At 37.2% G+C, this 27,007-nt stretch overlaps 1 protein-coding gene across 2 annotated transcripts in view; it reads right to left on the reverse strand.

The window, feature by feature from the left end:
- LOC105230093 (uncharacterized) overlaps positions 1 to 27,007 on the reverse strand; it is a 359,356-nt gene that overhangs the window by 178,539 nt on the left and 153,810 nt on the right. For both annotated transcript variants that reach the window (XM_011210682.4, XM_049458741.1), the window contains exon 5: positions 5,645 to 7,590. In XM_011210682.4, the coding sequence (XP_011208984.3) occupies positions 5,645 to 7,590 (1,946 nt within the window). The remainder of the gene's footprint in view (positions 1 to 5,644; positions 7,591 to 27,007) is intronic.

Raw genomic sequence — 27,007 nt, forward strand, 5'->3', positions numbered from 1 at the left:
GTTGGGAAGAATTAAAGAAGGTTACGAATTGTTTCTTATTTCTAGGAGTTGCAGACAGAAAAATATGGAATTTTTGGTTTAAGCGGTGTGTATAAAAAAATGGGGCCCAAAACAGGGATAGGCTTCGCAGAGATTGTGACAAAAGAAAGAAAGCAGTTGGAGTAAATGCCAGTTGTTACTATCATATCTGTGGGCTAAGAAAATTCAATGACGATTACTAATCTCAAACAAACTTTTCTCAGAGATAAGCAAAGTCTGGTCAGTGACATCCTTGCTTCCATAATTAAGTAGATTCACTGCAAACAGTCTTAAGTCTTGACCTTCCCAAGAATGATGTGCAGATGGCGCCTGGTGGGATTTCCAGCCTTACTGCGTGGACGCAAATAGGACAATAACCCTTAGAAGTCCCAAAACTAGGGAGAGACTAGGCTTGTTGAGGACAAATAGATCACAAGATCTCTTGCGATAGCTTTTGGGCCAAATAGCTTTTGCGACAGAGCATGTACCGATGGTGGCCCAGTGCTGACCCATCTTCCACGATGCCCAGCTATTTAGTGGTAAAATACACGAGGATACCGGAGAACCGATCCGCTCCTATTCTGCAGATAGCGGTTCTAGGGAGCCTTTAACTGCTAGCTCATCAGCTTTACAACTTCCTGTGACTCCGCTGTGGCCTGGCAATTATATCAGTCTTATTATAACACTCGATGCTATTGATAGCGAGGTTAGGCACTCCATGAACAGCCCTGAAGGCACTGTTAATGAGTTCAAGGCTAGTATCGTTGCTCTGCTATCTGAGTGGATGGTCACTTCTTTAAAGGAGGCTAAAATCCGAAATAGTAAATCTACTGCTACCTTAATGCCTACAATCTCGCCCTAGAAGACACTGCAGTAGTCATGACGTCTGAAAATGGAGTTAATAAAGAGCTTTTGACAGTAAACCCCTCCACCAACATTTCCCCAAAGCTTTGATCCATCTTTGAATGAGAACTACTCCCACGCCGGTATATGGGTGTAAAAGGAGCCTCCAGAGCTTAATTTGGCGACCCCATGACCCAAGTGATGCAGTATAAAGTCAAAGCCATACACCTTCCGCCCATGTTTACGGGAAATTTAAGCAGGATGGTGTTAAGTGCCATGGCTGGAGTGGACCTTAGTGCACCACAAATGCTGATGAGCGCCACCCATTGAATGCTCTGAGGGATTATTTGCAAGAGTGGTTTTTTCTAGAGCTCTCCACCACATAAAGATTCTATAGAACTTGACTACGGTGTCGTAAAGCCAGAGCACCCCTTTCGGTGAGAGACCTCACGTTTTGCCAATAGTCTACAGCAGTACAAGGCAATCGATGCTTTTTTTTTCTCACTCTCCAATATACGGCTTCCATGAATTGAAGATGAGGTGTTTGAGGTCGTCCAGAGCAGTCACGACTGCTTCCGGCAGGACGTTATAGAAAGCTCCTTCTATATCTAGAAAGGTCCCAACAGTGAATTCTTTAAGCCTTATGGCTTGCTTAAGCCATGACACGGTAGTCTGCAGGGCAGTATCTACTAACTTGCCTTTACAATAAGCATATGGCGCTACCGATAAATATACCCTCGGAATGCGACCTTTTATTTACCAGACCATCAGACTCCCCATAGTTTTTAGAGTTTTAGGATGAGAGGCTGATGGGCCTGAAGTCCTTGGCCATAACATAGGAGCCCCTGCCAGCCTTCGAGATGAATGTATAGTACCTCTGACTTGTCTTCAGGCCACCGGCATGTAATCCAGTCTGCCTATCTCCTTGAATCTTTGACGAATAATGTCTTGTGTATAAATTAAGCAAAAATAAGAGCAAAGGGGTTCCATAGCAGAGTAAAGAAAACACTTTCCATCAGTTCACTTAACGAGCCGGCTCGATGTAAGCGGAATAGGCTCCGATTTTTATTCATTCAAGGACTGAGTTCCAGAAAATTATTTGGGCAATGTTTGTTACAACTATAACGATAACAACAGATCTACCTGTCACATTATCTTATCTTCACTCAAATTAGCGTTTCTCGTTCTCTCTATTACACAAGCAGCTTCCATACATTTATCAAAATTATTTAATTCCAAAAACTTAAATTTTAATCTCCAACTTTTTTAAACGTTCGTTGACTCTTATCCTATTTAAGAATTTAAGAACCAAGTGCAACGAAGTAAAAAACGAAAATTAGTCACTTTTCACACCTGTATTTATGGCAATACCCACGTATAGCTCACTAATGTAATCCCTATGCTCTTCCGCTACCAAGACGACCTACACATTCCGCCAAAGTCGACGAGAGTTTTGCATTTGTCAAAGCTGCGCTGGAACTTTGGCATTATGCTCGCATTCATTCCGTTGTTGCGCTTCATTGCACACGCACATAAAATGGATCTGGGGATCTAACGGTAGTCAGCGATGAATGAATGCAGCAGCATGCATCTGTATGTAAATCGGAGTCTTATATATGCTTATATAATATAATAGAAACATACATACATACATACTTATGTGCATATGAGCTGATTTAAGCTCGAATGAGCGAATCCTTGAAACTTTCGTGAAGCTTTGCAGCAACTGACGCCGCGCTGTGCCGGCTACATGCACAACTCGGCTCGGCTGCAATGAATGCATTTCAAATAATTTAAAGTTAAGTTGCAAACTTTTTCAATTGCCTTTTTCCATGTTCACTAAAGCTGCAATAAAATATTGAGTTTTCAATGAAAATGCGCAAATGAATTGATGGCATATACCAGAAGAGATCACACGAACCAGGAACTTATTAGCTTAAAATGTAAAAGAGCAGGCTTAAAGCGAGTGCTTCTTTAGTAAATTTTGTTAATTAAAGAGAAAATAGTTAATTAAGCTGCTGATTGAATAATTATAACCTTATAACTGCTAATTGAGCCATAATTCGGGTGTTGAACTCATACAGAGTTATAAGCATTTCAGACAGGCCATCAACTGAGGCAATTAGAATGCTTTCATGGTATATTAACCATTAAATTATCAGGTCGACTAAATTACTTCAAGTAATGCAAATTATATGTCTACTTAGCGATTTAATTAAACCAGTAATTGAACAATAAGAGAAGTCATAAACACTTGCTGAGTTAAAAAGGTAAACGCATTAATTGTGTCATTAATTGAATTATTAACGGAGCAAAATTAAGAAATCAAATTAACAATGAAGTAAGCGTTAAACTCGTTCTCCGTTTATAAAAACTTTCGGTAAGTCTTGAACTGAAGCAATTACTATTAGGGTTTTATCTAAAATACCTGAATCCCTTGTTATCTGGTATCCCTAGTGTTAGAAATGCACATAATAGAAATATACATTGGGACAAAAGAGCACCCGAAAATTGAAATTACATTATATTTCGAAATAATATATTGTGCTAAGTTGGTAAGACTGTCCTTAATTGCCATGCCAAATATGAGCACGATCTGCCAACCATTTTGCTTACAGTAGCTGCTTAAGTCGGTACACCTCAGTAGCGCGTTTTCATTTTTACAGTGGATAAAATATCGAACAAAGAATTTGTCTTAAATTTTGTATTTAAAACCAAATTTCTTGTGCGGAATTCCGAATGCTGGAAAAGGCTTAAGGTGATTCAAAAACAAAGCCTTCAAAGACAGTCGAGAGATCGTTGAAGACATGCTTCTTTCTGGACGACCTTCGATCTCTTTAACTAATGAAAATATTAAAAAAGTGAAGAATATGGGGCTTGAAAATCGTCGGGCTAGTGTTAAAGAGACGGCAAGAGAGCTCAATATCTCTGGTGAGTCCGTTTGATTGATTTTGTAAGATATTTTGGTTATGAAACGCGTTCTTGCTCGACTCGACCCGATAAAGCTGAATTTTTTTCAAAATGAGTACGATGGTGTCCGCATTTAAAGCCAAAAACGCAACAAATATCATAGATCAGCCCCGTATTCACCAGATCTGGCTCCGTGTGATTTTTTCTTCTTCCCCAAACTAAAAATGGAGCCTTGGAGCCCTCTTTCAGTCGATCGAAGAGGTAAAACAAAATTCGTAGAAGGAGCTGAAGGTCACCCCATAAAGAAAATTTGAGTTTCGAGGACTGGAAAAATCGTTTGGGATTAGTTTGAAGGCGACAAAATAAATATTCATTGTATTTATTTTGCTATTTGTTTACAGCTAGAGGACACGTCCACGCCTTACTGTGGCTGATGCATACATGGTATTACTAATATTATCCATATAAACTCTTGCCAGCCCTAACTTTGAAAGATAGGTATACAAATGTGACAACTGAGGAACTATAAGTTAATAAAATATAGCGTTTTGGGTGAAGCAACTTGTGTTAGTTAAAAAAAATGGACCAAAAAACAGTTCGTGTGTTAATAAAGCTTTGCTTTTTGGGGCAAAAATACTGTTGAATTTCGGCTCTGCACCAAGGAAATCAACTTTTGTAAAGAGATTTGCTAAGTTGGAAAGGAGCAAAATGAGCACCGAGTACAATGAAGGCAGTGGACGCCCTAATGAGGCGAAAACTCTGTGCAAAGTGTGGGCCGGGTAAGTTTATAATCCAACAAAAACAACGAATTGCTGATTCTGAGGAGTGTTTGAGTGTTCTTTAATAGTAATAAAACCGAACTTTTACGTCGGTGTGTAACAATAGAAACTTGACTCATTCATCACTTCACACTGGAGTCCAATCGACAGTCATTCTAGTGGACTGTACATGATGAACCGGTCTTCAAGCGAATTTCTTTTATATACACATATATGTATATCCGGGTACTTTTTTGTCACAATGTATAGTCACATCTGGGGATTGGTAACATATAGACAAGTCTCTTAAAAGGTTTCTTTTTAAATTTTTGTGGATGTTGTAGCGGTTTTATAATCACCGCTTGTGTGGTAAAATTCAGGTTGGTTGTCATGGAAGTCATCTAACGTTAGGTCTAGGAAACTTATTTTTTCAACGGGATATAACCATAGAGAAAGGGTTGTTAGATGATTGTGATTCAACGGGCTGCAAAGTGATAGTTAGAATCAGTGTTATATATTTGGTCGAGATCAATTTGAAATAAGTGGAGTTTATCTTTCTACAATATAAAGAACGAAGTTGCGCAAACGCACTCTAGATTCTCATGATAACCTGAGCTCTTTGTCTGCTATGTGTGCGGATCTAACTCCAATTACGTCATTTACTGGACCCTTCCAGTGGAGATGTGAATGGCTACCTGAAACTCAAAGTTCTCTAAAAGAATTCACAAAAATGGCAATACTTTCTATAGGAATCTTTCAGTTAGTTGAAATCTGATGGGTGTCTTTTTCTACAGGAGCATCCCAACAATAGAAAAGAACAGGTTAAATTTTGACGAAGAATCAGGAAGCAGACACACGGATCTAAGATTAAGTAAGAGTAAGTGAAGAAGCATTCACGAACGTATAACGGAAGGTAAAAAAAATAAAGCCGAAAAGCAATTACTTATATTACATAATAACATTAAAGAACAAAGTTTCAAGGCGGCCAGGAACTTGAAATTTAATTTAAAAAGTAGGAATCGCTTAATTTCTGGAAGCCTGGGAGTTTTAGCCGCAGCTACGAAACAATAACAGGCTTTCCTCTTACAAGAACACAACTTATTCTTCGAACTCACCTGATCTCGCGCCACTATCGCATGAGTTCAGTCGCTGACTCGCCGTCGTGTCGAAACTGCGAAAACGTGACATACCCACGCTGACCATTGGCTGTTGCTGACTGCCCATAATTGCGCCACCGCTAGAACCGCGACTGAACTGTGACTTTCGCGAGCGCACCAACACATTGTGGCTCTTCGAGCGCTCGAACGAACGCTCATGACGCGAACGCGGTGAAAAACGACTGCTGGCGCCCGCATTCGCATTCGCGCTAGCCAAACTGTAGGCGGGCGGCGCCTCCTTTATGGACGCGTTCAAATAGGCAGTGGTTTGTGGATGCTGATATTTTGGCGAATTATCACGGCTACGTAAACTACCGCTGCTGCCGCCGCCCGAATCTTTCTTTGTCAAATAGTTGGGTGAATTGCCGGTAAGCGTGCTGAAGTTCGGCGAACGTTCGCGCTGCAGTGGTGGACGCTCCGACAGATTACCATCGAAACTGCGCGAAAATGTTTCCACATAAGTGTCGGCTGGCACATTGCGACGCGCATCATACTCAAAGCTGCGTGAGAACACCATACCCTTGCCGGCGCTGCCGTTACTCACATTCGAGACGAGTAAATTGTTAGCGGTCAACGCTGATTGATGTTGACGTATCGGTATGGTTTTACGACGGTCAACATATTTCGATTTACTGCTATCTTGGAAAGCGGGCGGTGGCGAGAGGATGGGCGTAATGGGCGGTGGGGAGTCGGCATCGTGTAAATTGCGCACTGGCAGGAAACCGGGACGTTCATTGAGTATGCTAGCCAGCTGCGGATCGACGATTCGATAGCCTGGACGCAAAGCATTGTCGCGCGTTGTCACAAACACCGGACCGCCTGCGTTGGCCGCGCGCGCTTGATTGCGCTGTATCAGCTCCTCCACTTTGCTGGCCGGATATTTACCCATACTGAAGGCTGGATCAAGCGAATATTGTTGCTGTTGCTGTAGCGCTTGACGCGCTCTATCCGAACGTCGCGTATTATCGATTTGTATGACGCGCACTGTACGCCGTAGGTCACGTTCGCGCTCGCGTTCACGCTCACCATCAACACTACCGCCATTTTGATGCGCATAGCTGGCGTTACGATATCCAGCGCCACCACCAACGCCACCGCGATTTTCTTCGCTATTACGCTTTGTGTTCACCTGCACCCAGCCGGATTTGTTGAGAAAGATCTCCTCTTTATTGCCATGTGTCGACTTGCGCGCGCCCGTCACTTTGGCGGGCACACCATAATAATGTTCACCAAACAGATAGGTGGGCATGTGAGTGCCACCGCCGGCCGCGGGTCCACCTACCGTTGCGCTACCGCCACCACCACCCATGTGGTAATGCATTCTACGCGCTTCCAGTTTTTCGTTGAAGCTGCGCGTTGATGCCTCGAGACTTTCGCGACGCTTCGCCACGTACTGTTGAAAGGCGGAGAGATGTGGTGTGGCTTCGCCACAACTGCCGCCACTACCACTGCCAGCACCAGCAGACGCGTTGTTGGCTACTTTCAGGTTTAGCGCACCAGTTGTTATGTTGCTGTGTCGCTGTTCGTCGTTGCCGCCAACAGCAGCCGTGTCATGCTCGTAACCACGACGACTGCTGCTGCCGCTATGATGGCGCGATGGACTGGCGCGCAAGCGTGTACGTCGCTTTTTGGGCGGTAACGCGGGTAGCGGTAGTGTGCTGACGTCAAGTTTGTCGTGTGTCGAGGAGGAGAGTTCGTCGTTCTGTGATTCGCGTGTTACAGAGTCGCGCGTTAGGTGACTATCGTCCGACTGCGCTTCGCTCGAGTCCACGCAGGTGGAGTAGTCCTGTCGGTAGAGCGGTGGTCGTTTACCTTGATCGCGTGGCGCTTTGAGTTGCGGAGTTGGTTGATCCGAGTCCAGTGATGAATGTGCTGTTGTGGTTATTGTAGGCAGATTCACGGAGCTGAAAAGAAAAAGCGGAAAGGTAGAAGTTGATAAAAGGTACTGACAACGATTATTTGCGAATATGTGTGTAAATAAGTAGAAATATTATTATATCTCAAAGTCTAATAGTTAATAGTTAATAGCTTAAAATCATATTGAGTAAACATCAGTGAAAATACGAGCAAACTATTCGTCAAGCTTTCTTGTGGAAGCTTTTTCTGCCTAGACGATTTTGAAAGGATGACGATTGCAAGTGAAGAAATATTAAAGCCGGTGCTCAGCTCTATCAACTTCTATACACAGTAGATCGAGGGAAGCCGGTGGAAATCGCCGGCTAATGACGTTGGTAGAACGTTCAATTGCAAGTACCAACAAAGTAACCTCTGTTAGACTTATGAAGGGCTCTACAGGAGGCAAAAAAAAGCAACACCAGGTCGAAAGCTGCTTGACAGCCAAACTCTTGGAGCGCTACGGTGACAAGTATACCGGCTAGATATCTTGGCTTCATGCTAATACCCTTGAGTAGGCTAAGAGAGTGCTGAATGAGACCGCAATAGACATGGTATGACCACACATGACTGCCACTCATTCAACGGTCAGGCGACAAAGGTCGTATGAAGGGGAAAAAATTCCGCGAACGGGACCTGCGCCAATCTATAAGAAAGACGCTAAACTCGCTGGCTCAATAGAGAGAGGTGCCATCCCCTGAGAAGAAAGAAAAAGAATATTCGGAAGTAGTTTGGGGTCGCGCGCTTCGTCAAATAAATGGGCAACGTAAACGCTCAGCAGATTCCGTATATGATTCAACCATGGATTAGTTTTGCGCCACGTTTACTCTAGTGGAAAATGCGCATCCACAGAGATGCTGTAGAGCGCGCACCAAAGACACAATCACTGCTGTGGAAGAGAGAAACGAAGAAGACCCGAAAGGAGCAATGCCCGACCGGAAAGATGATGGTTTCATGACCGGATTATACTCTTGTAGAACCCCCACAGGAGATCTAGTGACTGATGCCCAGAGCATATTGAAATTATGGTGAAAGCATAACATCAGGAGATAGTGAACCCCATTAACCAATCGATACCGATGGAGCGGACGTTCCATTGCCCGACCATTAAGAAGTCCGAATAGCAATTACCCGAATGAAGAAAGACAAAGCGGCGGCGGCCAATGGATTCAAGCTATTCAAAGACAGCGGCGACAGCACGAAAAGATCTGCCTTTATACCGCGATGTCTGAGCTTGGTATCCCTGAAAAACTAATACTATTGTGTAAACTGCCGACAAGCATAACCGAAAGCTCCGTCAGAATCGGGAAGGACCTCTCCGAGCCGTTCGACACCTAATGAAGTGTAAGACAAGGCGAACCCCTATTTTGCGACTTCTTCAACCTACTGCAGGAGAAAATAATTCGAGCTGCAGAGCTGAGTCGAGAAGATACAATATTCTACAAAGGTGTACAATTGCTGGCGTAAGCCAATGACATCGATACCAATGACTATAACGATAGCATCATTCGTTGACACTGTTGACAGTCATAACTTGGAAGTCGTAGATAATTTCGTCTATCATGGAACCAGTATTAAGACCAAAAATAAAGTCAGCCTTGAAATCCAACACAAAATAACTCTTGCCAACAGGCGCTACTTCGGACTGAGTGGGCAATTGAGAAGCGAAGTCCTCTCTCGACGAACAAAGACGAAATTCTAAGAGTCACTCATCATCCCTGTCCTGATATATGTATATGGTATAAGATATCTGACGACAGTGACATAGTTCAGCGAATTAAGAGACAGCGGCACAATGGCTAGGTTATGTCCTTCGAATGGATGAAAACACTCCAGCTGAAGATGGAAAAGGAGCTTGCTTTTGTTTTTTTTATATACTCAACTACATATATAATAAAACCCGTGAGTGAAAAATAAGGTTCCTTTTGCCTTCCTCGCAGAATTAGTTTAGTCTTTTCGAGGACTCTTCACTGGCATAACGCTTAAATGTAATAAATAAATATGTATATCTTAAACAGTATTTAGCGCTTCATTTCATCAATTCCACTATCTTTCTTACCAAAAACCAATCTTAAGCACTTTTCTATCCAGCTTCTAGTTCGTCACACAAAAAGTTCTCTATAACACCGCAGCTCTCTCACAAGCCGTTGCAGAGTGCCACAAATCCCTGCTCTGGCAACAAGTATGCAAACATTCGAGATTAACTGTAGATTGCGTTTACTTTGATTTTGCATTTTTAGCATAAAAACTTCTCACCGATGTGCAAGGAGTGTAATATAGGTGGCTGCAACAATGTCGTTGTGCTATAAAACTCGATTGTTATTATAAATATCTCTGCTGCATATTTCAGGTCACGTATACGCCAAGGTGTGCGCCATGCTGCCAGCGTGCATTGTTGAGCGGCAATAACTGAGAGCGTGCTAACACAACAATGCAGTGAGTGTGTGTTATTCTTTTTGCCGCCTCAATTCTAAATAACTTGCATAATTTCATTTCCATTTCCGCCGCCATTTCCATTTTCATGTTATTCCTTTTTTATTGTATTTTTTTCATTTTTCTTTCTTGCATTTGTCTCTTTACTAAAATTCAATTTCTGCTGCTCTACTTCAATTCAGCGATTTGCAGATATTCGACGTTGTTGTTTTTAATTACATAATCCACGTTGACCCACTTCGGAGTGCGAACGAAGTGCCGAACACACACACACACACATATGCTAAGCGCCATTTATGTCATTTAAGCCATATGTGTGGGTGTCTCTGGGTATGTGAAGAACTTTTATTATTTATTTGTTGTTTTTGTTTGTGTGTGTGGCACAAATATTCGATTGCATTCTTTTAATGCATTTCTCTTATAACATCATCAGCGGTCAACAACCATTAAAGGCGGAATGCATAACCTTTTACGAGCATCTCTGGCCATTGTCAACTACTGTGCGCGCGTTTGTGTGCATGTGTAGGTGTGTTTCAAGTATTTAGTATGTGTGTGTGGGCACACTATAATAGATGGCAGTAGTGACCACTGCAACTTCATATGGGTATATATGTATATTAGGGTGCGCCAAAAAAAAAATTACCTAACGAAGTCATGGGTTAATGCGAATATACATATAATATATATGAGGAAAAATATCCCTGCAAGGCACATTTTTGGCTTAACTTTAAAAGGTGTCGGTGATTACTCAAAATATTCCCAGTTCCCAAAATTCTTGGTATTATTAATGAATAGAGATTATTTATAGGGTTATTTATATGGGAAATTTTGTTTTTCCATCACAATGATATTTTTTCTTCGTAAACATAATTTTAAACCGAAATTCCATAAGTTCATTTTTGGCTCACCTTAATATAAGAGGTTATTTATGTGGGAAATTTTGTTTTTTCATTAGAGGGAATTATTTTTCTCACAATTGTAATCCAAAATTTCATTAGTTTATTTTTTGCTCAGCCCAATATACACCTTAATATAAGGGGTTGTTTTTATAAGGAAAATTCCATTTTTACATTACAGGGATATTCTTTTCTCCGTGTATGGTGGCACAATTTTTATACAAAATTCCAAGCTTATTTTAGAATTTGGGTTTTTTTATATGGGACATTTTGTTTCTTCTTTACAGGGATATTTTTTCCCCATGTATAATGGTATAATACAATTGTAATCCAAATTTCCGTAAGTTTAATTTTGGATCTCCATAATAAACACCATAATATAAGGGGTTAATTATCTGGGAAATTTTGTTTCTTCACTGCAAAATTCCAAAACTTTATTTTTGGCTCACCCTAACATACAATATGGCTATAGTAAATGTTCCATAGTAGGTGTGAAAGTGAGCGGCGAAATGGAAAATGTGAAATGCGAGTTTATTAATCATGTTTGTATTGAACATATGGACCACAATAAATAACGGTTATTGAGTTTTTCATCAAATGAGATGAGGTTAATGTACGAAAACACGATTTGTTTGGTTCTTTTAGAAGAAAGTTAACTAATTTCTTCTTATAAATAACAACGGTACTTTATAAAAAAAAAAAAAATAATTTTTGCTGACTTAAAGGGTTAGGTTAAATTTTAAAAGTGGCAAAATTGATAAAATGGCTCCTTTTCAATCAATTTCAGCATAAAAAACTAGAATCCGTATATTTCGCAAACAGCTACAGTCCCCTTTTTTGACAGATGAAAACCGCTCTTTTGAATCATCTTTAACGAAAGTATATTACTAAACGAGAAGTTCGTTATGTTGTCCTAACTCAAATTATTCAAAGAGGATTGAGAACACGTTGACGACGAACCCGTCCAGAACGGCCATTAACATCAACTGATGATCAACACGTCAATAAAATAAAGTAATTGGTGCTTGAGAACCGATGACTAACAATCAGAGATCTTACAGTCATCGTTGGAATATCGGAATGATCAGTGAAAACCATTTTGAAAGATCAATTGGGTCTAAGAAAAGTGAAAGCATGACCGGTTCCAAAATCACAAAATTTTTGGATAAACAGCTTCGTGTTATCGTCTGTAGAACACTGCTTTCCGATTATCAGGTAGTCATGAAACATTTTATTACTGACGATGAGTCTTGTAACTATGTTTACGACCCGGAAACAGACGATAACCGGCCGAAAATCGTGCTAAAGGTGAGCCGAAGTCCAAAAACCAAGTTAAAGCAGGTCAAAATCAAGACTATGTTGACAGTTTTCTTCAATTTTCGAGTTTTGGTGCACTCCGAATTTCTTCAAACCGACCAAACTGTCAACAAAGAATAGTATTTGAGTGTTTTGCGTCGGTAGTGTGAAGCTATTCGTAAAAAGCTACCGGAATTATAGGCCGTCAACTTTTAGTTTTTGGCTTAATATAAAGCACCGTTGCTTACTGTATTGATTTTTCTGAGTTTTTCGCCAAAGCTTCATGTGATTTCTGGCTATTCAGCAAACTCAAATGACCGCTCGACGATACCATTTTGAGTCAATTGAACGTGAAGCTCTAAGCGCATTGAAGGCTATGCCGGAAAGTAACTATAACAACTATTTCGAAGATTGGAGGAAACATTAGCAGAAGTGTATTGGTCCCTAGGGGATTGCTTTGAGAGGAGCGACATCCATTTTGAAGAATAAATTAAGAGTTTTAGAATTACGAAGAAAATCTTACAATTTTTTGCCCATTATATACACATGTACATATATTCATATCCATATGTGTGTATAATTCAAATATTTTCGTATTCAATTTGCAATGCACTTCAATGAAAGACCTATTCGCTTTAAATGAAATAAATAATATAATAGAATTATTCACGTATATATAAATCACGTAATCGCTTTTAATTCTGAATTTAACTGAAAAACTAGTTTTGGAAATTACTGCGATGATTTTCATTCATTTAGATATTTTTTCTTGCTGCAAATTCTATGCTCTGAATTAAATAAGCATAAAGAGCTTAACAGTGATCTGTACTTAATGTGCGCACACAAACACAGGCAAACATATATGCGTTTATATGCCCACACACATATATAAAAGTGATTCAATTGTTTGCTTTTGCCAAATATTTTACTTTTATTATAAGTAAATTTTTGTTGCTTTTAGTTTTCAGTACTCACACATATAGTATGTCAGTACATACAGACATATTTTTGTATGTTTGAGTGCATACAAAATGTCTACTCCATTATTGGCTTGAAGGGAACTCGATCAAGCATGAATTTCTGAATGGCAGAATAACTAAATATATTCTGCTTGAGTTGTGGATTGGCGCATATGATTTGCAAGTAACTTGTTAATACGAGTACGTATGTACATATATAATAGTCTGCTTTTATCAATTGTATACTGTACAGCATATACAGTCATTTATATTCGCATTTGTATGTATGTATCCCTGCTTTAATTGCGATTCGAGTTTGTTGTTATGAAAATATACAAAGAGGGATCGCAGTTTAACTTTCATGTTCTTGAGCCGTCCTTTATAGTATAAGTCCTCTAAATATTAAAGAGTACAACAGCTGAATAATCTGGCTCCTCTCTTTATCTTTTCTCTCTTTATCTTTTCTCTCTCTTCCTTTTTTCCGCCTATCAGCTAGTACAGATTTCGGAGCTCATCTTTCTTTTTTACCAAGTTACTGCGGCTTCGAAACATCAGTAAAGACATGATTTTTAGCGCTTTGGTGGTGTCTTCCTTTTCTGTGTCACCAGCCGGTGTAAAATACCTCAACAGCTGACGAGTTTGCAACAGCGTGTATAAAATGCTTAGTTAGATTATTCGCTGTGTTCCATCCATCTTAGTCGAGAGATCCCTTATTAATTTCACAAAATCGATTTTCATAATATGAAATGTTCTTAGAACGGATGATCGAAGTAGAGGCATTTTTTAAATAGTATTCTTTGGATAGATCACTCGTGGGTCGTGCCAAGCTGTCATGTTTTGTTTGTTCAGTATTGTTTGGCATTTCATCATGGAAAGACTTATGCCTGAATAACGTTTATAAATCGTTCAACTTTATTACGAAAATTCAGGTTCTGTAAAGAATCTGTTTCACGCGCCTCGCTTAACTTATAAGCCACAAAATCGGCCTACTGACCGTACAATTCCCAACACCATCACCTAACTTGAAACTCAGGCTTCATTGTTTGATAATATTCGACCGAATAGACCACGTCCAGCACGCAGCGAAGAAAACACAGCAGGAGTTGCTGAGAGTACACATGAAGACCGTGAAGAGTCGATTTGGCGCTCGGACTGACGTATGGAAAAACTTGGTTTATTCTACGTGAAGATCTTAAATTGAAAACATATCATATATATAGATTGTGACAGAAATCGCTCGACCTTCCCATGCCACATTGCTTTGCTCTATGGGCTGCAAGAAAATAAGACATTTTCTGAAGATATTCAAGAGCTGTAATTTCGTTCAGAAAAAAAAACGGCTTGGTGTGGTTTAAGAGCAGGTGGAATCATAGGTTCATATTTTTTCAAAAATGATGAAATGGTGAAAACGCCACCATCAAGGGTCGCCGTTAAGGCGCCAGATAACCGACTATTTGATGCCTGGAAGAAGCCGGTTGTCTCAATGATATTTTTTTTTTCAACAAAACGGCACCATTTCCCATATACCGCATCAGTCGACCGATTTGTTAAGAGAAAATTTCAGTGAGCAGGTTTTGGGCCAGTCAATTGGCTACCAACATCGTGTGATATCACACCGTTAAACTCTTATAAGTCTATGCGGACAATCCAGCTTTGATTCAGTCCTTGGAGCAAAACACCTCACGGGTCCTTCGCCAGTTAACAGTTGAAATGCTCGAACAAGTCATCGAGAATTGGCCTCATCGGATGGACTTACACTGCGACGTAGCAGCGATCAACATTTGAAAGGGATCTGGATAAATGTCAGAAACAGCTTTTTGGAATGGTAATGAACATTCCCTACTAAATTTGAAATTTTTGTGTTTGTTTAGGGAATCTCGAAATGGATCAGAGACATAAGAGTTTAGAGCCCAGATGGTACGAAAGAGCTTCATAGGAGCTGGCGTCAAATTGCAACTATGAGTATCCCGGAACCTACTCGACCGACTTCAACCAAATTCGTCACATAGCATTGCTTTGATAATCCTATGCTACAGTGTGAGATTGAATTTTATTCTGTCACTTTCCAGTATATAATTCAGGTACTAATCAATGTATATGGATAAGCTTTAAATGAATAGTACCTTTGAGGTGTGTCGCCTTATGACCAAAATTGTCCAAGTTGGATCAAAATAATGCCAGCTCCCACATATAGAACAGAAATTGCACCCCAGTATCTTCTATGAACTTCTTACCGACAATATTGTTCAACCCATTAGAAATACTTTTGAAATTCGAAAAGAATTTTTTCAGGGTTTGAGTCTCGCAAGTTGCAAGAGTGTAAAATGTTCGGTTACACCCGAACTAAGTTTTACTCTTTACTTGTTAGCAACCGAGTTGTTGGGTTTTAAGCAGAGAATATAGCCCGACTAAGGGAGAAGTTGGAAATCGAATAGCTTATATAAATTAAATCATATGCAGACTTTCTGGCTATGAAACGGCAAAGCTACTCAATTTAGTTAAATTTTATTTTAAAATAGAAAAATATTTCACCAGAAACTTTTGGCGCAAACTCATGTTTATTCGGTTATTAGTTATACATATATACAGTATGAATTATAAAGTGCAACCACATTTGCAAAGCGCACATTTAACCTCAATTTGAGCGAAAATTATTTTCGAAATAAATATTTTATCATTTCTAACCGGTTGAAATGCCTACGAAGTTTCTTGGCCTGGAAATGTCAATTAACTGTCACACCCACACGGAACGAAAACCCAAATGGTGTCAACTGACAGACACATGAACACACACACACATATACACAGATACACAAACTATAGTTGCGCTTTTCGAATGTTTTTCGAACAAAAAGCCGAATAATTTCACAAATTTTAAAATCAAATCAGAGCAAACCATATTTGGCGCTGACACAAATGACTGGAGGTAAGTTGATGCTGACGAAAATAATAGATAGGTAAGAGCTACATACAAATATATGTTTAAATGTGTGTCTGCGATAGTTTTTACCGCTAACAATATCAAAATTCCGGCACAGAGTTGCCAAGCGTAAGCCATTTTACGCAGAAAATCAGTTCACTCCGAATATCCAATCTGGAGTGACAGCCAAAAAAGCAAGCAAACAACAACAAGAACAACAGCAATAACAACAACAAAAACAACAACAACAACAATGCTGAAAAACATAAGAAATAAATTGAATGTGATTTATGATGCAGTCTCAATTGTTGGCTGATAGCATCAATTTGAAATTGTTCGAGCAGAGTGAGACGGAGCACAGCCTGAGAGAGCGAGCACGAGAGTGCGCTGAAGTAAAACGGAAGATGGTTACGGCTGATGGGGCAACAGCATGTCAGCAACATGAATTCATAACTTACAACTTCTTGGCAGTGGATTTGTTTATCCGTAAGTGTGGGTGTGTATGTGTGTGTGTGTGGTCTTAAGTGCTTGAAGTTGACGAAATGCATACACACAGACATTTATAAATATTATATGGCACTGTTAGGTTTAGACAGCCGAAAAAAAGCATAAACTTCTCGTGGTATCTGTCTTTGTCAAAAACATAAATGAAATTTGGTGGGGAATGAGAGTTGAGTGCTTTTAAGAACACACCAGCATTTAAAGAAACAAGAGATGATGTTTTTGTGATGTCATGTGATAGGCGGCGGATATACTTTTATATGTAGAGCAATCGAGCAACTGCTCATCGAAATTTCGACTAGCTTATGGTGTTATTGTTGCAGCAAAAAGTATAATAGTCGGAAAATTACTTGAGTACAGTTGAAATGATGAGCGTCGCCAGAACAGACAATGCGAGGACATCAATCAGTGCGCAGATGAAATTGAAGGCATTTCTCATTTCAATGTGGTACCTAGAAAACTAACTTGCTCACCAACATATAACTCTTATTAATATTGTTGTTTTATGGCATAAAATGATTGTATGAAAAAAAAAATTAAACGGTTTGTAGAAATAGTGGCATTTTTGTTGTAATTTTTTTGAAATAAAAACGAATATTTTTTTCTACTGAAATATGCATAAAAGTTTTATAGAAAATACAAACTGGTCTAAATTCAACTAGTTTGGAACTAGTATCACCACAATTAGTCTATAACGTAAATTTTGCTTTCGGTTTCAATTAAAGTTAAGCAACAGAGAAAACACAATTTGATGCAAATGTAACTGGTTCGTAACTAGTAGCACTACAAATAGTTTTAAACGTATTTGCATTTCAATATTATACAAATATTTCAATTACAGTTCAACATATTTAAGAAACAGAGAAGATTTTTGCAAAAAAAAATCGAATAATTTTCTCAACTGGAAGAAAATTAAAGTTTTTTATAAAATACAAACTGGTGTAAATACAACTAGTTTGGTCCTAGTACCACTAAAATTAGTTTTAAACGTATGTTTTTCTTCCGGTTAAAAATATATTAAAGGAGCAGAGAAAATACAAATTGGTCCAAATTTAACTAGTTTGTAACTAGTACCTCTAATTAGTTTTAAACGTATATTTTCCTATCTGTTGAAGTATATTTAAAATATACTGAAAATACAAACTGAGCCAAATGTAACTAGTTCTCAACTAGTATCACCACAACTAGCATTAATAATATTGATACAGAGCCTACAAAATTTAGCTCGGTTAAACTACATGGCAGTTTTGAATTAATGCATTATGGGCGTAAACTCAGCGTTTAAATCTCAAGCGTTACATAGACAACTACATATGTACATAGAGAATGCGTTCACAAAAAATGTTTTCGTTTTCCAGAGTGTAGTTAGCGCTTATTGGGAAAAATTTGCTACAGCTGTCATTTATTCATTACGAGCTTCAATCAACTGTGTTGCCCATGATAGCCTGACTTCTTTGGTGGGAGCTTACAACTAAATTGTCTGCATATACCCCAGACAGAGACCTAGACATATGTTTAGGTAGTTGAAAGAAATCTTTATTGACGGTAAATGTTTTTTTTTAGATATTTTGACTTCAATTAAAGCCCAAATCTCCCCCATTGGATTGGCGTCTGGTGACTGTGATGGCCAACCTAAAGTTTTCTTGTATTGAGGTGCAGAGTCTGCACATATGTATGTTCGGATCATTATCTTCTGGCAGTAACCAATCATCGTTATTTTTGCTGAACACTATTTCAGCTGATTTCAGTACTCCTTTCGAGGAGTCAATCTTGGATTTGCGACCATTTGCTGAGCTTCACCACTATTGGACCATGATCTTTTTTCCACATTATTGTCGTAGTTGGTCTACTTTTCGTCTTCTATTACCATTCGCTTCAGAAACGGTTCAATTTCATTTCATTTCAGCAAAGAATCGCAGTTGTTAATGCGGTCCATTAAATTTTTTACAGACAAATCATGTGGTATCCAAACATCGAACTTCTTTTTGTAGTCAGCCTTTTTTAAATGGTTCAAAATCGTTTGATGATGAATGTTAAGTTCCTTAGCGATGTCATGGCTGTTTACCTGATAGTCCTGGTCAATCTTTTCCATAATTTCATTGACTTCTTTAACGATAGGTCGACCAGAGCACGGTACCTCTTTCACATCGGATTTTTCAGAACGGAAGCGAGCGAACCATAGTTGTGCTATACGAACTGATACAGCATCGTCTGCGTAAACTTCACAAAATTCAGTGGGGGCTTAGTGGCATTCTTCCTTTTTTTTTTAATTACAAAATATGGTGAATTTCCTCATTATTTTCACTCTGTTACTTATTTTCAACTTCCCCGAATTTAATATTTTTTGTTTTTGAAGAAAACCGCAGATAACTTGCCTCTGATTGAACTGGAAAAATGGCATTTAAGCTACTTATCAAAGCGGTCCTTTCTTATTATTGAGAGATACTCTACATTTTTCATATCCAAGTGCAAATTGTGTTAGTTGCTTTCGTTAATTATTACATTTTTCGAAGAACTCTTACAACCGCAAAAAACTTTTAAATAATTTTCCGAACAACTCTCAAGCTTTACACGCATTAAATACATAGAGTTATGTGTCAAAAGCCATTAATTACCAGCTTCGCTCTCTTTCGAATCTCTTTCATGCAATTCCCAAAACTATCATTGACTTTATTTGGGTTAAAAATAAAGTTTTTGCGCCTAAGGCGGGAGTTTCTCTGAATCCGAAGATAGGAATTGAGTGAGAGGCGGAACACACATGCGGAATTAGTGTAAGAGTGCATGTATATGGGCTAGTGTGTTCAGCCACCCACTCTTGCTTCGCAATGGAGCGAAAGAACCTAATCATAATTATTATGTGCTCACCGTTATTAATTATGGAGAAAGTTCGACAAAAACTTTTCTTTCTTTGCTGTTTTTTGGTTTCTTCCACGCTGAAAAGTTGAAACCGAAGGATAAGCGAAGAAAAATCGCAAGAAATATTGGCCTAAGCAAATAAAGTCGATTGTGCGAAATGAAATAAATGGCGAAATTTTTGAGGTTAAGTATTTGCAGAAAATATAATAATAATGGCTACTAAGCACACATAAGAGGAAAATAATTTGATGAGAAGGTATTGCCTAAGGTTTTTTTTTAATGAAAATGGACCGTCTTGCACATAAAACCGATTTGTAGCCATTGTATTACATACATACACATGTATGTATATCTTGATATATTTAGCAACCATTCTATAAATTATTAATAGATCTACACTCGTATATTTTGTAATGGCATTCACGGTGACAATCTGTGCAACTGTCACGAAAATATTTACCGTTACATTTACACTGATTTACACTTAGCCCTAATTGAGAGGTGAATGCAATTGAGAGCGAGTGTTCTCGTCTCACATGTACAAGCTGAAATAAACGTACAGCGTGTAACAAAAATAGTGGAACAAACTATGAAATAAGAGAAAATAGTTTATTTAATTGATTTATTTAATTTTCTCGAGAAATTGCAAAAAAAATATATATTAAAAATATTAGGGTTGCCAACTGACACTAAAATTAAAGCTAAATTCTTTCATAACTAGGATTGCCATTACCTAATGACAACAATAAAAAAAACTATGTAACTTATGATTGTTAAAATTTTTCCGATTTTATACAAGAGTTGCCACCTATAACCGTCAAAATTATTAAAAAATGCTGGAATATTATAATCATTGTACAAATAATACTTGAAGCGGGCAAAAAAAAATATTTTAATATTTAATAAAAAATACATGTCGAACAATTTTATTTTGCCAAGGTTGCCATCAATACCAAAATGTAATAAATTTTTTATTACTTAACAGGAACAGGCAGACATTTAAAAGAACTGATGCCGTAGGCACGAAATATCTCGGTATTTTTTATTTTAACATTCTTTAAAGTGTTGCCACCGCACCAAAAAATTACTTAAAATGTTAGAATAGTATTTTAAATATTTAAAAATAATATATTATACACAATTGAAACATTAAAGCAATATTTTAAAATGTAAAAAACCAAAATATATAGTACAATTTTATCACTAGGGTTGCCACCTACACTAAAATTCAAGTTTTTTATTGATAAACAGGAACAGGAAGATATTTAAAGAAACTGATCTAGTAAGAATCAACTGTCTTGGTATTTTTTTTTAACTTTTATAATTTTAAAGGGTTGCCACTACACAAACTATTATTCAAAATGTTAGAATAGTATTTTCGATATTTAATAATAAAATATCATACTTATTTGAAAAAATAAAATAAATATTATAAAATGCAAAAAAAATGTATTAAAGAAATTTTTAGTAGAGTTGCCACAGAATACTAAAATTATATTTTTAATTAAATTAAATAAGTGAAGCACATTATAATGACAACCATAAAAGAAAATAAAATATGTAAGTTTTTTTAAGGTAATAAAGGGTTGCCATCTATAAAAATTAATTAATTATTTTATTAAAAATAAAAAAAAATCTAAAATTATACGGTTAATTAAATTAAATGAGTGAAACATTTCATAATTACAAATATAAAATAAAAAATAGGTACGATTTTTTCAATTAATAAAGGGTTACCATCTTTAAAAACATATATAATATTTACGAAAATTTTTCAAATATTATTTTCAATATATAAAAACATTTTTTTATAAAATTTCACAAATAGGCTTGCCAACTTACTTTAAAAAAGTATGGGTTATGAATTTTTATAAAATGAAAATTAAAATTATTGTCTTATTCTCTCAATAGTTTCTCTCATAGGCGAAAATAAACCCACACTTTTGGTGATTACGATTAATAATAAAGGTATTTAAATCCTAGGACCCTAGAGAAGCACCTCAGGTCTTGAAACATCAGCACAATACAAAATTACTACTTCACCAAATTAGCTAATGATGATGGAAAGACCAAAAGCTTCTTTTTCGGACAGTTAAAATAAAATCTATATTCGAAATAGACAGTTCTCCCGCAGATAAACTATGTATATATTGAGTGTTTAGAGAAGAAGATAATTTAATTGTAATTAGTCGGAAAAACTAATATGTCCTTTAATTGATATTAAAAACTTTGAAATATAAGTATGTAAATATATTTGAATACTTTTTCTACACACTGTTCAAAATAGTTAGTTCTTCAGCAAAATTCGTTTGCCGTCTGCACTAATGAACGATTGGCTAACTATCTACTCACGCTTAGATAACTAGAGTAGTTGCCCAACTCAGTAGGGACATGTTCAGACATGCATGCGTGCATACTTGCTAACCTAAGTTTATTAGAACACTTAAGAACTCAGACATTCATGCACGCTGCAAGCATACCAACAACGAGAAGAAGCAGAGCATTTGTGAATATTTTCCGCCATTTACTAGGCATCACTCATACGCCGTGTAGGCTTTGATGTTAAAAGGAACTATACACATTCACATACATACTTATATGAAAATATCCAAAAGAAATATGTGTGTGAGTGAGTGTGACTGTAGTTTGGTGTCATAAAATAATTGCACGTACACATTTCAAGAACACGTACGTCGTTCTCGCTGCCATTTTTACCCAAAACCGCCACGTAGTCGCACAAAAGGTCGTCTTTTGTTTGTTGTAAATCGAGCGTGCAACACGCATAACGAGAAATTGGAAAGTGAAAATTTTAACAAACTCGAGTTGTGAAGATTAACAGCACAACGACCTTTTAGCTACGTGGTTTTGTTGTTGGGTCATAAAAAGGTTTTCCGGCCGAAGATTCAAGCGCATGCTTGAGTAAGCCGACAGATATGGGGTTAGCTGGGAACTATTTAGTTAGAGGCGACCGCATGACATATGTGCGAACTTGTGAATGTATGTATGCTTGCTTGGTAGTGATCTAAATTATTTATGCAAATTACTTGTAAAATTTTCGGTGTAAAGTTGCTGAACTTTAAGGTACTTGACTAAGTGTTAAACCGGAAATTATAAACAAACTTTTATTTTAAAAATTCCTAAATGAGAAAATTTTATTGTTTTTAAATAAAAGTATATAAGTGGATGTTATGATGGAAAACACTCTTAAGCCTTATTTGAGTATAGCTGCAGACATATCGTTCTCCGAGGTTCAGTAGACTTGAACTTAACCAAAGTGATCCTCTACAAATGAGAGCCCTATCATATCCTTTTTTATTTGCCTTCTTCAAGTGCAAATTTTTCTAGTCCATATTTTTCTTCTAACGCATACCCATATATACACACAAGTATATCCGGATTCCAGTTTAACCTTGGAATCTTAAGTGAAGGAAATAATACCGATCAACTTCATCACAGACAGAATTGAATGAGGTTGTTTACTTGCTTTCTAGGCTAAGGTCGGTCCAAATAAAGTCGGCTGGCATAAAAAGTACATAAGATATCTCATATTTAATGAGAGACATGAAATGTGAATGAATCTCCAAGTGAATGAATTTCGGAAGAAACCACCATAAACTCAACCTGACATTCCTTTTGATCTCCGGATTTTCTTGAAACTTTTTGGAAAGTTCACTTTTAATATATAATTATTACTGTTATGGTTAATATTGTTTTATAAAAATATGGCAACTCTGAACAAAATATTTATTTGATTTGAGTATTCATTCACCTACTGTTTCACACCTGATACCTGCTCTATAATGATACAAGTTTATTTTATATTTCAAACTGGTGGCAACTCCGTTTGGTTGAACTGCAATTTTTTTCAAATATTTGCCAAGGAGCACTTATTTGATATCAGTTTTATACACAACTTTTTTAATTTTATATTTTCAAACAGGTGGCAACTCTGTCACAAATATTTGTTTAATTTAGTATCTTTCCAAATATTTGCCAAGCAGCACTTGTTCGATATCAGTTTTATACTAACATTATTTACTAACATTATTTTCAGTTTTATACTAACATTATTTTAAAATTTTAAACAAGTGGCAACCCTGTTACAAATATTTGTTTAATTTAGTATATTTCCAAATATTTGCCAAGAAGCACTTGTTTGATATCAGTTTTATGCTCATTTTATCTAATTTTATATTTTCAAACAGGTGGCAACACTGTTACAAATATTTATTTTATCTCGTATCTGCCCAATTTTTTGTAATGTACCAGTTGTTTGATATCTGAACCCTATTAACACATTTTTAATTTATTTTTCAAACAAATGGCAGCGCTGTTTAAAATGTTACTTTTTTAACTTGTTTTACACTTTCAGACATTTGTCAAAGTTCAGTTTTGGTTGTTTGTCCTACATTCAATTTTTGAAATATTTAATTTTTCAAACAGGTGGCAACACTGTTTAAAATATTTGTTTGATCTAAGTACCATTTCGATTATTTGTTAAGTAATTTGATATCTGGCGAAATTCGTAAATTATATTAAGAATGTATGTGATTTACTTGAACTGAAGACGTTACTCAGATGATGGAGAAATATTTCCAGATCTAAAGATATAGGTACTGGCCTAAACAATTTTCGTCGAGTTCATTCCAAACTCTGATTGCCTCTTCGGACTGTTCGAAATGTTTTAAAACGCCTAGTGGAGCCAAGCTCTTCCGATTTTTGCTATCTAAAGCACATAAGTATATTCAATCTGAATCAATACCATAATCAAAAATTTAAATTATTATATTAAATTTAACTTAACATATGAGAAAAGAACTGTAAACTGTTCTATTCAGAACTTTCATTGGGAATTAGTTTGAAGAAAAACTTGTCCTAGAATTCAATCGGAAATATCGTAAGGCAAAAAGTAATCATTTTTTGTTAACATAGATTCCATACTCCAATGACATATTCGAATATAGGATCAACCATTTCCAACTTTGGGAGGAAGAAGTCATGTGTGGAAGTTCACCCAAGGAAGGAAAGTTCTCTAATTGTCATTCGCTTGCGAATGGCCAGAAATGATTCTTTTACAATTCTCAAGCAGTTCACGACTTCCGGTCTTAGACCAAGCATTTTCTGAGTAGCCAAAGAACATCCGTTTGAAGGTGAGCTAAAGTGAGAAGGCGAACCATCCCTCCGCCTATATTCTTACGAGATGAAATTGACACAAGAACTGAAACAGCTTGATCACCAGAATCGTCGTATGTTCGTGAATTGGGCTGAGCAACAATTTGAAAATGATCCGGATGTTCATCGAAAAATCATACTCAGCGATGAGGCTCATTACTGGCTGAATGGCTGAATGAACTTCGTACGAATATCAACGTGAAGTTGCAGCAGTATCGGCCGATTTATGCTTGGCAACCTTCGAAAATTGGGTTCAGCGTCTGGACCTCTGCAAGCGTGCCCGTGGTGATCAACCAAAAGAAATCGAATACCATACATAATGGCATAGTACATATATATCTTCACACAGGCTTTGTTGCATATTCATAAACTGTGGATATTTTCTACTTATAGACACATATCTTTGTGTTCTACTTGATTTAACCGATAACAGTTTTCATTAATTTTCCAGCTTTCAGATCTAACTAAAAATCTAATTCATTTACACAGAAATTATTTGTATAAATTATGACCTATATGTATGTATATATGTAGGTATATATCTGACAACACACGACACCATACAACAAGCTCTGTCATTTTCCATTATCTGCAAAAATTTTAATTCCAAAATTTATTTTACTAACAATTACATTTTACAATGGAATTATAAATACATATAAGTATGTATAAACATATACAAATCTACACAAATCCAACCGTCAGTCAAATTACTATTTAATTATAGACTGTAGATAAGCAAAGTCACACAGAAATGCATTCCAAATTTTATATTATTCATACGTAATTGCTCGGCACAGATCACTTTCTTTTCAACAGCAAATTGCTGTTGCAGTTTTTGTTGTTTTTCTCTCGCCTCATTTGATGGAAATAAAAGATAACGTGCAGCATATTAGTGTTTGCCACTTCCGAGACAGGCCTAGCTTTGGGTAATTTAAATTCAACACGAATAAATACATAAGCAGAAGCATTTAAGTGTGTTTTTACTGATATTTTTTAAGAGAAATTTTCTTAAAGGGGTTCAAGGTGGTCAAGTGGATAGCTGGCTAAGTGGTGTTGTTATGTTAGAAATATGTGATACATATGTTTTCTTTATGAATGTTAGTTTATGCGGGTCCACACAAAGTGTCAGGACGCATTTTAAACTAGTTTTTCTTGGGACTATTAACCTCGATATGGTCATTATAAGAGACATGTTCGATTCGCATACTCTGCACTCGCAACGTTTGCTGTATATGAGACCTCTTCTATTGTCCAAAAATCTATATGTTAGAGCGCAACAAAGTTATCTAGTTGAATTCCTAATACAAGAGTGTTATGAATGCTTCACTCAACAGGTATAAGGCCTAACGATGTCTATTTGATTATGCCAGTTTATGCGAGTTATACCAGTTATTTGTTCGATTCGTTAATTGACAAAATTTAACGGATTGTAAAAGGTCAGTGTTAGCAGAACTTAAAATTTTAAATCAATGCCATATCTCTCTTCTTACAGCTTATATCAGGCTTTAGATTGACCTGTAATATAGTTTTAAAAAAAGAAAAGTTTAGGTGCTTAAAAAAGTAATTCTGCTGAATACTGCTCCTTTTAAAAAGTATCAATTCTAAATATTTCATAAAGTATTCACCAAAAGCTGCGTATAAGAAAGCAACTCAACGCAAAATTTTATAACCGAACTTCAATAGAGTAAGGACCTGCCAAACGCGGGACAATCAAGAAGAAAGTGTTGAATTGTTTCCATACAGTTTGCGCAGATGGCCTCTGGTAGGATTCCCAGCCTTACTGCGTGGACGTGGACGCCTATAGAGCAATGGCCCGTTAAAAGCACCAAAACCAGGAAGAGACTAGTTTTACTGAAATCAACGAGGTTACTAAATCTCTTGCAATGGATTTTGGGATAAAAGTAGAGTGACCCTTTTTATCATGAAAAGCTGAAATTTTTCATTTTCAAAAACTCGCGTGAATGCCGCCTATCAACCCGTAACCAACAGTCGGTTTTGGGCTATTACAATAGTCAAATTCTGTCAAAAAAGTCTGATTCTCTTCTTAATATAAAAAAAAACTCCGAACTAGCCTGAAACTGAGCACAGTGGGCTCGACTCACCACGGAGGACATTGAACATGGCTTATATGAAAAGCACAAAGGAACATGTCAAGCCGCCACAGCTCTCAGTCTAAGTCAAAGCGAATTCAAAAGAAGTTTTAATTTAAAATCCTGAACTATATGGTACCCCCACCGACGCGCACACCCATGGTGCTTTCAAGTGAACGGTCACATGAAGAGCGCATATGTGGTTACACACACTAATTCGTCGTCTGTGCGTGTGTGTGTGTGCATGTGCATTGATAATGACACCAGCTGTCCATTTGCCGATTGATGTAGTGCGCTCTTAG

Source organism: Bactrocera dorsalis, chromosome 5 (assembly GCF_023373825.1).
Source record: "Bactrocera dorsalis isolate Fly_Bdor chromosome 5, ASM2337382v1, whole genome shotgun sequence".
Lineage (NCBI taxonomy): Eukaryota > Metazoa > Arthropoda > Insecta > Diptera > Tephritidae > Bactrocera > Bactrocera dorsalis.